Here is a 14,718-nt window from a genome sequence, read left to right on the forward strand (position 1 = left end):
CATGGAGTAGGATGTAAAAGTTGGATGTGAACCTTACATTTTGTTACTGAGAAATAGAAATCTATTTGCTTGCCCTTTTAATATTTTGAATTTTAAGTTTGAAATTACTTTTGTAAAGCAATCTCTAGAAAAAAATCTAGGTATGACTAGAGTAATGTAAAACATCACATTTGTATGTTGTTTGTACATTTAGTTTTATACATTTTTGTTTACAGCTTTCTCACCTATTAGTATTCTCGTTGCGATGGAAAGCCTTGTCTGATTTGGGTTTCTTTTAGTATGTTCACATAGGAGAGAATTTTGAAGAACAGCTAAATGATTTAGTCGTACAGTTTCATTTTAATGAAATGGTCACTCTTTTGTATCAGTAATAGCCAATGCAGCTGTCCGCTCACGTTCAGCTTCTTCTTTCCATTTCGCCTTTTTTGCTCGATTCCGGCTGGCAAGCGATTCATGTCGTTCAGCAGCCTGAAGGGTACAAAAGAATACAGAATATATTGAAAGCTTAATTGCATTCAATAATTGCCCAATACATGAATCCTTAACTGCAGCAGTTTAGTGACCAAAGGTGGAGAGGTGTGAGGTTCACTTAGGGGAAAGAAAAACAATATTCTTATACTTTCCCCCAAGTCTTCAATGTCTTCAGGTGGATTTGAGTGCTACATACGAGTTACAATGTTAACGTGCAGGAATAAAATGGTCATTCATCACTTGTACAGTGTTTTCGATCAGACTCTTAGTGATACATTGTATTCAGTTTTAGCTTCAAAGAACACTGAAATTTAAAGGGTGCAATAAAAGGTCCATTAGGTTGACTTCTGGGATTTAAGGGTTTTTAAGAGGCTACTGTTCACAGTAGCATGAGCTTTTACTCCCTGCAATTAAGGAGGGTAAGAAGTGATCTCATTGAAACTTAAAAATCTAAGAGGACACAACAAAGTAGGTGTTGAGAAGCTGTTTCCTGACTGGACAGTTCAGAACCAGTGGGGATAGTCTCAATGCAAAACACGCACATCCTATTCAATCTGCGCAAAATGAACATTTTTAATCTCTAAGGGAATCAACAAGTAGAGATTTTCCTCATGGAGTTGGGATGTTTGAGTCAGCAAATGTGACTCACCATGAAATCGTATTAATTTTTCCTACCTGTTTTCCAGATGCGATCATAACGAAACAAGCTGCAATAGTCAAGCCAATCATTATGTAGCAGGTTTTGACTCGTGCCCTGTTTCTTGCTGCATTCAGCATTTCAAACCTGTCAGTCACAAATGCAAAAAAGTTGACATTAAGTTATATGTTGATTCTACAAATTCCGTGGCAACATCTCGCCAAAGTTACTTCAACGGCCCTTCCTCTAGTCCTTTACCAAGAACAGCATTATGTGGTACTTTTTCTCCTCCGTTTTCATTTTCTCCTCCAAGTCAGTTGCCTTCTGTACTTGGGCATGCATTGCCCTTCTTTCAACCAAGAATTTACTTCCAACATTGTGGGAAGGCGATTAGAATTTAAGGAGAAGATTGATTTTCGACAGTAGGGAATCTGGGGAAGGAAAACAATACGCAACCTTGTTCGTACTGTGAGAAATCAGTCATTGCTATAAGAGCAAAAGCCTTTGCAGCATGAGTAGACTATTTTGCACTTTGAACTTGCTCTGTCACCTTTTAAGGTTGACTGATTTGCTTGTCATCTCAACTCACCACCCTACCTCATTAAATATGGGGTTCCTTTGTCGGTCAAAAATCTTTAATTCACCTTCCACTGTCTTCTGGGGAAAATAATTCCATGGACTAATGTCAGAAAAAAATGTTCTCATCTCCACCTTAACTGGGATGTCTTCTATTCTCCAACAAGGAGAAATATCCTCCTAGTAACCACCCTATCATTATCTTAGAATCTTGTGTGTGTATCAGATAACCTCTCCTTCTAAACACCAGTGGGCATGGATCCAACCCGTTCAACCTTTATAAAATAAGGCCAAGAATAAGTTGTGATAAACGTCTCCCAACTGCTTCTAATGCAATTGTATCCTTTTTATCCCCCCAAGTAAGGAGACCAAAATGGTTCCTAATCACTTGCTGTGCCTACAAGTTGCTATTTTGTGACTCATGTGCCAACACACATGGATCCTTCTGCACTTCCACCTCCTGCAATCTTGTTCTCTTTAAATAGTGTACCGTTTGTTTTAATTGTTCCTGCCAAAGTTCCCCTTTTTTTTGTTAGTACACTACCTGCCAATTTATAGTCACTCATTTAATCTACGTCTCTTTGCAGACTCGCTTCCACTTGCCATTTTACTTTGGTGTAATCAGCAAATTTAGCTGCCATACATTTGGTTCCTTTGTCCTGGTCATTGATCCACCTGAGACTCCATTTGTGACAACCTGTGATGCTGAAAATGACCCATATAGCTTTTATTATCTGCTTCCTGTTAGCTAAACAGTCATACTAATTTAAGGAGGGAATAGACATTTTGAATTAGTAATGAGTTGAAGGGTTATGGAGAGCAGGCAGCAAAGTAGAGCTGAGGGCAAAATAAGATCAGTCATGGTCAGATCAAATGGCAGAGCAGGCTTGAGGGACTTAATTACAAACTCCATCTGCTAGTTGTTATGTTAATATGTTACCCCTACACCAAGTTCTCTTATTTTGTGTTGTAACCTTTGATGTGGCAATTTATCAAATGTTTTTAGGAAATCCAAGTAAATTGCATCTACAGGTTCCCTTTTCTCCACCACCTTTCTTGTTATTTCATCAAAGCACTCTAATGACACAATATCTTTCTGGTCCCATTTCGATTTTTTAAGTATCTGTTAAAACCTCCTTCATAGATTCTAAAAACGTCTTGTGACATATTAGGTTTACAAGCTCAGTTTCCTGATATCTGCCTCCTTTCCTCCTTGAATTTGTTATATCCACTATTTTATAATCAAAGGAAAATTACACCAAATGCCTCCATTAACTCTTTTAATACTCTAAGATGCAGCCTACTGCATCATTAGTTTAATAACTTTACCCAGTAACATTTTTCTGGTGATGGTGATATTTCAAGTTCCTCCTTCCCTGTCATATCAATTTTCATACTTTGGTATTTTGTGATCATCTTCACTGTAGAAGTATTAGAAAACTTACCATTCAATTCTTCCCAAATGTCCCTATTTTCCATTATTAATTTCCAAGACTTTCTCTTTAAAGGATCAACCTTACATTTGTTTATCTTTTACTCTTTCAAATATAGCAGAGAAAGGTGGCCTTCTCTCATTACCTATTTAATTTCTTGAGTTCATTATTTGCACATTCTTAAAATCTGTCCAAAACTTCTGATGTACCATTAATCAAATTTCATACCATCCTTCACTTCTGTATTTGTTCATATAACATAAACATTTGTCAGAGTCTTACTAGAATAAATCTTTAATGGTGTTATTTTTTAAAGTCTAACACTGTTTTCATTATCATCTCTTTCAACCTAGTTCCCTTTGTTATTGTCTATACCTATCACATGTTTCTCACTTTAAAATTGAACACAAGTTCTGTCATGTTATGACTGCTATTTATGAGATTATGGATTCCTTGTATTACATATTACTATAGAGGGTTCATATTTATACTACTGAAACTGAGTAAATGATAATATAACCAAAGGAACTTAACAGAAAGACAGTGAAGGAGATTGGAGAAGACGTCTATATTTACCACAAAAGTGTATATTGCTACAAAGAGAATTTAAAGGAAACTTTACTGCAGTCTATGTCCAAGTCACTCAGCATAAGGTGAATTTGAAATCAACAATCACCAAATTTAGAGTAGCCTACTACCTGTTTGATGCTAGATGATACTGCTCTATGAAATTGCCAAGAAACATTGAATGGCCTTTGCTTATATGGTTTGTGCAATAAGCATGTGGATTAACCTCACTCGTGAATATCATTTACCTTTCTTACATGCTCTATATTGTTACAGGCAGACCCTGGTTGAGGTTCCCCAATTTGTTATGGTTCCAGATGGGATATTAAGATCCCAAGTGAGAATGGGTGAATTGGCTCCCCTTCCCCTTCTGTCATGGATACCTGTCTTCTTGACACAAATAAATTTGTTCCTAAAGCAACCAATTTAACCATGCTTTCTTGAGTTAACAAAAAGAGAGTTTGTTAACTACTAAACTTGAGAAGAATTAGTAACATAATATGTGTTCACAGAGATTAGAAATAAGAGGTGAGCCAAAAAGAGATAAGTTTAAAAGAAAATAAATGTATTGATACAGCTGTGAACTGTTCATGAAGAGCAGATCGTTAAATATTGCAGTGAAGGTTAATGGGAGCAGTGATGCTGAATAGTCATTTTCCTGGTCCTTAGTTTTGGATGAGAATTTGTGGTTTTTATTCCTTTTGACCTTGATTGAATTCCAACATTCAGGATGAGAAAGAATCCTTTTGTTGTTCTATTTCTTTGAATTGGCTGCGGGCTGGCTGACATTTAGCACTAGTGAGAGATCTCCTTTGTCTGCAATACAGGGTGTCTAGGGAATGGTTATCCACCTATGACTTTCACAGCACAGTAGTGCTTGAACCTAAACTGATACACACGTGAATGTTCAGTCCCACTCTCAGAGCCGAGCCTCACATTTTGACTGCTGCCTGTGTATTCTTCTATTTTCTTTGTAGTCCCAAGAGATTATATTCTAGTCTGGTTTGACTTGCTTCTTCCCTCACCTGGTCTCTGCCTTTGAAGAGCTCTTGTCAAAACTTGTCTTTGTGGGCGGCACGGTGGCACAGTGGTTAGCACTGCTGCCTCACAGCGCCAGAGACCCGGGTTCAATTCCCGCCTCAGGCGACTGTGTGGAGTTTGCACATTCTCCCCGCGTCTGCGTGGGTTTCCTCCAGGTGCTCCGGTTTCCTCCCACAGTCCAAAGATATGCAGGTCAGGTGAATTGGCCATGCTAAATTGTCCGTAGTGTTAGGTAAGGGGTAAATGTAGGGGTATGGGTGGTTTGCGCTTCGGCGGGTCGGTGTGGACTTGTTGGGCCGAAGGGCCTGTTTCCACACTGTAAAGTAATCTAATCTAATCTAAAAACTCCCTTTCAGCATAGGTTGACATTGAGTCTCTCTCTTCAAAACGTCACTTAATTACATTTGCAGCCAGTATGAGCTAGGCAGCAAATTAAGCAGCAGAACCTCAAAAGGTAATAATCTTTGCACTATTACCTGAGCCACGTGCAAATTGGCATATGGTAAACAAAGTTAAGAGCAATGAACGTGTGATTTAAAGACTGGTGTGGTTTGTGGGGCACTAGCACTTATACTGAAGAGAGTGGGATCATCTACGCCTGAACCATACTGTTCTTGTGAACTACATACCTGCATAAATACAGCAGGTTTTAAATGAAATAGTGAGGGCAAGAGCCCAAATTTTGGAAGATGTTCTGCATCAAGGAGTGGCGAAATGTAACAAAGGAAGGAATTAATGTGGCAAATGGTAAACTGACAATGACAGGAAGGGACAGAGAATACAGCTCTAAGAGTTAATCAACAGATACGACTTGAGATTACAAAAATAATCGAAAGCACAAAACTTGTGCACGTAGCATTTGAAATAAGACAAATGTGTTACTAGTACAAATTGAGATACATAAGTATGATCTAGTAGCCACAATGGAGATGTGGCCACAGGCTGATCTCGACTGGGACCTGAATACTGAAGGGTATTTGTGATTTCAAAAGGATAGGAAGCTGGGAAAAGTTGGAGGGGAAACTCTGTTAATTAAGGATGTAATTAACACAACAGAGAGGATAACCTCAATTCAGGAAACCAGAATATAGAATCAGTCTGGGTAGAGACAAGGAATGATAAAGGCAAGAGATCACTTGTGGGAGTTAGGTACAGGCACTCTACCTGTAACCATTGTGGTATGATGGGATATCAAAGAAGGAATAATGAGAGCTTGTCAAAAGAAGTACAGCAATTAACATGGGGGCTTTTAACCTGCATCTAGACTGGAAGAATCAGATGGGAATTTATTGAATGTTTTCAGCAATTTCTTAGACTAGGATGTTATGGCACCATCCAGCGAGGAGGCTATACCAGAGCTGGTTTTGACAAATGAAATAGGATTACTGACCTAATACTGAAAATGCCCCTGGGTAGTAGCAACAATAATATGAATTTCATATACAATTTTAGGAAGAAAAGTGTTGGTCCAAGGCAACTATTTTAAATTTTATAAAGGACACGAAGACAGAGCTAGCTAAATTAAACTAGTGAATCCTTACTGAGGTAAGGCATCTAAATAGACAATAGGTGCAGGAGTAGGCCATTCTGCCCTTCAAGCCTGCACCACCATTCATTATGATCATGGCTAATCATCCTCAATCAGTATCCTGTTCCTGCCTTATCTCCATAACCCTTGATTCCACCATCCTTGAGAGCTCTATCCAACTCTCTCTTAAACGAATCCAGAGACTGGACCTCCACTGCCCTCTGAGGCAGAGCATTCCACACACCCTCCACTCTCTGGGTGAAGAAGTTTCTCCTCATCTCTGTCCTAAATGGCCTACTCCTTATTTTTAAGCTGTGTCCTCTGGTTCGGGACTCACCCATCAGCGGAAACATGTTTCCTGCCTCCAGAGTGTCCAATCGTTTAATAATCTTATACATCTCAATCAGATCCCCTCTCAGTCTTCTAAACTCAAGGGTATACAAGCCCAGTCGCTCCAATCTTTCAACATAAGATAGTCCCGCCATTCCAGGAATTGACCTCATGAACCTATGCTGCACTCCCTCAATAGCCAGAATGTCTTTCCTCAAATTTGGAGACCAGAACTGCACACAATATTCCAGGTACGGTCTCACCAGGGCCCTGTACAGCTGAAGAAGAACCTCTTTGCTTCTATACTCAACCCCTCTTGTTATGAAGGCCAGCATGCTATTAGCCTTCTTCACTACCTGCTGTACCTGCATGCTTGCCTTCATTGACTGGTGTACAAGAACACCCAGACCTCTTTGTACTGCCCCTTTACCTAACTTGACTCTATTTAGGTAGTAATCTGCCTTCCTGTTCTTGCCACCAAAGTGGATAACCATACATTTATCCACATTAAACTGCATCTGCCATGCATCTGTCCACTCACCTAACCTGCCCAGGTCACCCTGTAATCTCCTAACATCCTCCTCACATTTCACCCTGCCGCCCAGCTTTGTATCATCAACAAATTTGCTAATGTTACTATTAATACCATTTTCTATATCATTAATATATATTATAGAAAGCTGCAGTCCCAGCACTGATCCCTGCGGTACCCCACTGGTAAATAATTCTAGAATTGGACTTTGTCAATGCTCAGAGGGAATGCTGTCCAGGAACTACTGGATTTCTACTACTTTAAATTAATAGCTTAAAAAGTAGGCACAGAATTGTGATAGAGTCACAGAATTATACGGCACAGAACATGATCCTGCAGTTCAACTCGTCTGCGCCAACCAGATATCCTAAGATAAATCTAGTCCCATTTGCCAGCAACCAGCCCATATCCCTTTAAACAGTTCCACTTCATATATCCATCCAGATATCTTTTAAATGTTGTAACTGTACCAGCCTCCACCACTTCCTCTGGCCACTCCTTCCATACATGCACCACTCTCTGCATGAAACAGTTGCCCCTCAGGTCCCTCTCTCACATTAAACCTATGCCCTCTAGCTTTGGACTCCCCTACCCTGGGGAAAAGGCATTGGCTAATCACCCTATACATGCCCTTCATGATTTTATAAACTTCTGTAAGGTCACCCCTCAGCTTCTGATGCTCCAAGGAAAATAGCCCCAGCCTATCCAGACTCTCCCTATAGCTTAAGCCCTCCAATGGCAGCAAAATCCTTGTAAATCTTTTCTGAACCCTTTCAAGTTTAGCAACATATTTACTATATCAGGAAGACCATAACTGAATGTAGCATTTAAAAGTGCCCTCACCAATGTCCTATACGCAATATGACTCCCTACTCTTATATTCAATGCACTGACCAATTTTCTTTTGTAAATATATTTATTAGCAATTTTTTTAACTTTACAAACATAAAATTATTGAAAAAACAATCAATCACAAATATCAGTATAATAAAAAGAAAAAAAACAAATTACAATACAACTACTATCTACTAACTACTAACCTACTCTATAATACAAAGCAAACCCTAACACTGTGCAAAGCAACACCAAAAATAAGAGAGAAAAGCAAAAAAACCCACAAAATACAGAACAGCTATGCTCGGCGCAAGGCTCCCAAACAAAGGAACGGGAGCATTGTGTATATACCCATATTAACTCAGGAGATTCTCTCCAGGGCCCAGGGCTTGACAAATCTAATCATCCTGGTTAAACAAACACCCTAGTTAAGATAACTGATAAATCTATATCCAAATAACTCAAGTAGGGCTGCCATGTCTTATAAAAATGGTCTGTTGTGTGATGCACCATGTTTGTGAAAAAGTCCAAGGTAATGTCGTCCATAATTAATTTCTGCCATCCCAGCAAGCCCGGTGGGTTCTCAGACACACAGTTCATCAGAATATTCTTCCGTGCACAGTATGCAAGAATATTAAATAGTTTCTTCTCATGCCTGTCTAAAGATGGTAAATTCGGTAGACCTAAGAGGAGAGATATCGGGTCTACTTTGACTTCAGTCCTCAATACCCTCCCGATCTCTCCCGCCACAGCGCTCCAATAAATACGGGGCCTGTGGCATGTCCAGAAGCAATGGGTAAGAGTACCTACACTTATTTTACATTTGGGGCACACTGAAGATGCCCCTTTTTTAAACTTCGCCAGATGGTCTGGTACCAGATGAGCCCTGAGCAGGACTTTTAACTGCGTAGCGCATGTCTTGTTACAGATTGAGATCTTTCGAGTATTCTCCCAGATGTTCTCCCATGTTTCAGAATAGATCTCCACTCCTAGCTCTTGCTCCCAGACCTCACATAACTGGTTAATATCCTGCCAGGCCCTGCCACCCAGCAGGTGATAGAGGGCACTAACTGAAAGGGTGCTTGTGGAACGTCAACAACCTCTCTGTATCAGGCTTATAGGGCTTAGTGAGAAGTGTAGTCTTCTTCTGGATGAAACCCCTAACCTGAAAAAAACGGAAAAGATCTCTGCTGGGTAATCTGTATTTGCAGCTCAGTTGCTCAAAAGACAAGTCTCCCAAACTAGAAACTCCTCTCGCTGCCTATAGTTTGAACCCTGAGTCCATCATCCCTGGTCGGAACCCTGGCATGCCAACTATAGGCGTAAGTGACAAAGTCTTGGATAAACAATCCTCACTCTGACGCATTGCCCTCCATGCGTTGACTGTACTAATGACAATGGAGTTCCGGCAGTGGTCCATAACTGTCCTCATCTTATCCATGAACAACAGGTTAATAAGAGGGCACTTTGCCTGGGAAACCTCGATATCCAGCCATATTGAGTTTGGATCGTTACCTACCCCCAATCACAGGCAAAGGACAGCAGGGAACTCAATTGATACCTCCTGATGTCTGGGAAATCAATTCCTCCCTCTCCTTGAGGCAACTGCAATTTAGTAAGTTTGATGAGGGGCCACCCATGATGCCAAACAAAGGAACCAAACCACCCCAAACCTTCCGCAGCGTTGATCTGGGAAACATTATATGGGATAAACGAGGGAGAACATTCATCTTAATGAGATATATTCGGCCCAGCCATGAAATTGGAAGAGCCTTCCATCTCTGGAGATCTCGCCTAATATTGTTGAGCAAATGAGCAAAATTAGTCCGAAATAACAGATCAAACTTGGGGGTAATAAAAATGCCTTGGTACCGGAACCCTGACCGTGACCACTTAAAAGGGAACTTAGAGCCACCTGCAACTTCTGGCACATCCTTAAGGTTCTCCAAAGGCATAGCCTCCAATTTTGCAAAGTTAATCTTATATCCTGAAATAGCCCCAAATTAATTGATACATTGTATCAAATGGAATATGGAGGTGATCGGGTTCGATAAAAACAGAAGGACATCATCTGCATACAGTGTAATCTTGTGTGCCCTCGATCCCACTTCCGGAACGGTTATGTGGATGTTCTGATGAATAGCCTCAGCCAGCATCTCTATCACCAACGTAAACAACAACGGTGAGAGGGGGAAGCCTTGCCGACTACCCTTACCAAGTGTAAAATTCCCAGACTTCACCCCGTTGGTGATGACTGCAGCCAGAGGGTGGCGATATAAAACCTCCACCCACCTAGCAAAGACTCCACCCAACCCAAACTGTTCTAAGACATAAAAAAGATTAGATTAGATTACTTACAGTGTGGAAACAGGCCCTTCGGCCCAACAAGTCCACACCGACCCGCCGAAGCGTAACCCACCCATACCCCTACATTTACCCCTTTACCTAACACTACGGGCAATTTAGCATGGCCAATTCACCTAACCTGCACATCTTTGGACTGTGGGAGGAAACCGGAGCCCCCGGAGGAAACCCACGCAGACACGGGGAGAACGTGCAAACTCCACACAGTCAGTCGCCTGAGTCGGGAATTGAACCCGGGTCTCTGGCGCTGCGAGGCAGCAGTGCTAACCACTGTGCCACCGTGCCGCCCAGATAAAGCCATTCCACCTGGTCAAATGCTTTCTCTGCATCTAAGGAAATCACCAACCCCTGAATCGATTGTTGCTGACAAACTTGGACCACATTCAGCAACCTTCTAATATTATTAGAGGACCTACGACCCCTTATAAAGCCTGCCTGGTCCTCTTTAATAATATGGGGCAACACCCTTTCCAATCTCAGCGCCAGGATCTTGGACAGAATCTCGAAATCTAAATTTAATAGAGAGATGGGCCTGTATGAGGCACAATCCTCAGGAACCTTCCCCTTCTTAAGAATTAAGGAAATATTAGCTTCTCTCAAAGATGGTGGTAGGCATTCATGAATATAGGAGTGATTGTACATCTCCAACATTGGCCCTGACAGAATCCCTATAAACTCCTTATAAAACTCACCCGGGAGATCATCAGGGCCAGGCACTTTCCCACTCTGAGGTTGCCTAGCTGCCTCCTGTATTTCCTGAACTGTCAAGGGGGGCGTTAAGGAGAGAGGCCTGTTCCAAGGTTACCCCTGGGAGGTCCAGGTTCTTAAAAAAAGGTCTCCATTTTAACACTTTAGGTGTTAACATTTTAACACCTTCAGACCAATACAATTCAGGGTAAAAGCTCCAAAAAGCCTCATTAATCTTTTTAGCATCATATGTAAGGGCCCCGGCACTGTCTCTGATTGCAGTATGGATTGGGGAGCATGCTTTTTCCTAGTCAGCTACGCTAAATACTTCCCTGACCTAGCCCCACATTCAAACAGCCTCTGTCTAGTAAAAGTGTCAGTATTGAATTCAAGGCAGCCCGGAGGGGCGTGATCCACTATAGCTTAGTCACCGAAGGCCACAGAAAAATGTGTTGTCTCCGCGGCTTTCAACCGCATCTCAAGTAGACGCTGGTGTTCCTCCTTCTGTCGTTTCCAGCTAGCCGAATAGGAAATAGCTAATCCCCTAGCAAAGGCCTTAGCAGTCTCCCATAGCAGAGACGGACTATTAGCTGTGCTTGAGTTGATAGTCAAGAATTCCTGAAACTCCTTCAAAACATATTCCACAAATTTGGAATCCTTAAGGAGAAAGGGTTCCAAATGCCAGTGCCGCAAACCTAGCCCTTCACTCTTGGCCTTAACCTCCAAATATACTGCCACATGATCAGAGATAGCTATATTCCCAATTTTACAACCCATAATCGAATCCAGAAGGGCCGAGGGAGCCAGAAAGAGGTCAATCCTTGTGCAACATTTATGTGGGTTTGAAAAAAAGGTGAAGTCCCTGCCGGTAGAGTGAAGACATCTCCAAATATCCACCAGCCCCAACTCCTCGCATAAGTCAGCCCCCTGCTTGGCCTGTGAAGAAATAGTTGGGGGCCTACAAGGCATCCTGTCCACTGTTGGATCCAAAAGACAATTAATATCCCCCCTATAATAATGTGCCATGTTCCAAAAGCACTTAACTTAGAGAAAGCACTAATCAAAAATTTGAGGGGATGCGCCGGAGGACATTAGATGTTTAAAATGCCATATTCCTCCCCATGCATCAGGGCTTTAAGTATCACAAACCGTCCCTGCTCATTTTTCACCTGCTCTAATAATGAGAATGGAAGTTTTTTCTGGATTAGTACCGCCACTCCCCTACTTTTAGTAGTAAATGATGGAAAGAATACCCGGTCATAACTCCCCTGTTGTAATTTCAGGTGTTCCCCATCATCAAGATGGGTTTCCTGCAACAAAGCAATATCAACCCTTTCCCTCTTAAGGCTAGAAAGCACTTTGTTTCCTTTTAATAGGCGAATGACTTCCCTTAATGTTCCAGGTGCACCATTTAATAAGACACTTAGCCATATCCCCTTTCAGACACCCTTGAACCCCTCAGAGGGAGAACCCTGCTTACAAAGCGCTGAGCATAAGTAAACAAAGACTCATAGAATCGAAAAACTATATATAACAAAACAACTCTATCATAACTATAAACAACTATTACTACCAAAAAACTAAAAAGAAAACCAACTATAAAACCTTGAATGGAAGACTCTTCCCCCAGCCCATTGGGGACACTCACCCTACCCATCCCCTCTTTCACAGCTCCTTCAAACCCGGACTGTGCCCCAGCCTTAGGCCAGAAAAAAATCAAGGAGATGATCCTTAACTCAAAAGACAAAGTCAGGATGAGCACTCCACCCATCCCTGGCTTCATCTCACCCCTACTTGTGACTAAAAGAGAAGCAGAACAAACAAAAAAAAAAGGAGAGAGGCAACAAAGAACATCCACAAAATTTCCCATCTGAAAATCCAGTTAATAAAAAAAAACTTATTCCAAAGTCTTTTCCCCTCTTTCCAAGGGAGAAAGAAAGGAATAAAAAAAAAGGGAAAACATGGGGAAAAATAGAAAAGGAACATACATTAACCATATTCTTCAGGCCAATCCGTCTATTTTAAAGTGTCCACAAAGTTTTTAGCCTTGTCCGCTGAGTCAAATCTATAAACTGAGTCCTTGTGACTAAAACGAAGTACTGCGGGGTATCTCAGGGAGAACTGGATGTCCAGGTTCCTCAGCCTCTTTATAACTTCTTCGAAGGACTTCCTCTTTCGGATTACAGCTGCTGAAAAATCTTGGAAAAACATGATTTTTGACCCCTTGTACAGCAGCGCCTGCGGATCTTTTCCCAGGGATCTGGAAGCTTCTATGACTTTTTGCTTGTCCTTATATGAGTGGAAGTGCACTAGGACCGGGCGTGGATGCTGCATCGGCCCTGACTTGTGCACTATAACCCGATACGCCCTTTCAATCTGAAGCCTGCTGGACTTGATCTGAAGACCCAAAACACTTCGGCAGCCAGTTTTCAAAGAAACTGACTGGCCGTTCACCTTCCTCACCTTCAGGGAGCCCGACAATTTGGAGAGTTATCCGCCGACCTCGATTTTCGAGGTCGTCGATATGGTCTCACAAGGCCCACGCCTCTCGCTCCAGCACCTGGATCAGACTGAATGAGGACTCCATTGCAGCTTCCAAGGCCTTAGTTCGACCTTCCACCTCCTCCAGCCGCTTCCCGAAGCCCTCAATCTCCTGCTCGTGCTTCTGCAGCATGGATGCAATAGGTTGGACCTGGGCACGAATCTCCCCACGGATCTCCTCAATCGCAGCCCCAACTTTCAAGGTAAGTCTCTCCATCACCGCAGCCAATTCCTCTGAGTCTGTCAGGTCCCCAGGGGGTTCAGGAGAGGCTGCTGCTGCTGCAGTCTCTGGTGTTGCAGGTGCTGCAGGGGAGTGTCCTCCCTGCTGCTGTTTGCTCGCTCCTTTTCCCTTTGACACTCTCAAGTATTAACAAATATGTGTTCCGTAAAGTTTTAAACTAATATTTCCACCACATAAGTTGGCCAGGGATGGCAAAAAACACCAATATGCCTTGGCTGTTAGGCAGAGCTGTCCACTGTTCTACAGAATCACTGCCATCTTGCCAAGTCGCACTGACCAATTTAAGGAAGCATATTAAATGCCATCTTCACCACTCTGTCTTCCTGCAACTCCATTTTCAAGGAATTATGCACCTAGGTCTCTTGTTTGACAACACTCCACGGGGCATCCCATTAATAGGAGAAGTCCTGCCCTGGCTTATCTTACCAAAATGCAACATCTTATTTATCATAATTAAAATTCATCTGCCATTCATCAACCCATTGGCCAATAGTATCATCTGCAAACTTACCATACCTGCTATATTCCCATCCAAATTATTTATTTAAATGACAAAAAGCAGTGGACCCAGCATCAATTCTTGCAGCAAACCACTGGTCACAGGCCGTCTGTCTGAAAAACAACACTCTACCACCACCCTCTATTTCGGATTTCTGACCCAGCACTTCATGCCAATATCTGGAAGACACAGTTGCATAATAAACTCTAATAATCTGAGTCATAGCAAATTATTAGAACATGAGAACAGCAATTTCACTTATTCGAAATCATAGGACCATTTATCAATGGTACTCAGACTAATGTAGGATCTCACCCAAAGGATTCTGTCTGTTCACCGAGCTGGGAATTTGTGTTGCAGACGTTTCATCCCCTGTCTAGGTGACATCCTCAGTGCTTGGGAGCCTCCTGTGAAGCGCTTTTGTGATGTTTCCTCTG

The 14,718-nt window shown here is 41.9% G+C and overlaps 1 protein-coding gene across 1 annotated transcript in view; it reads right to left on the bottom strand.

Annotated features, from left to right (window-relative positions):
- Positions 1-273: 273 nt before the first annotated feature.
- The window catches only part of LOC122546294 (protein FAM162B-like), a 48,110-nt gene continuing 33,665 nt past the window's right edge, over positions 274-14,718 (bottom strand). The window contains exons 3-4 of the mRNA XM_043685063.2: positions 1,147-1,255; positions 274-468 (exon numbers count right to left, since the gene is read on the bottom strand). Of these exons, the coding sequence (XP_043540998.1) occupies positions 352-468; positions 1,147-1,255 (226 nt within the window). The 3' untranslated portion in view covers positions 274-351. The remainder of the gene's footprint in view (positions 469-1,146; positions 1,256-14,718) is intronic.

This window comes from Chiloscyllium plagiosum, unplaced genomic scaffold (assembly GCF_037043375.1).
Source record: "Chiloscyllium plagiosum isolate Xiang-an unplaced genomic scaffold, Cpla_swu_hap1 HiC_scaffold_3, whole genome shotgun sequence".
Lineage (NCBI taxonomy): Eukaryota > Metazoa > Chordata > Chondrichthyes > Orectolobiformes > Hemiscylliidae > Chiloscyllium > Chiloscyllium plagiosum.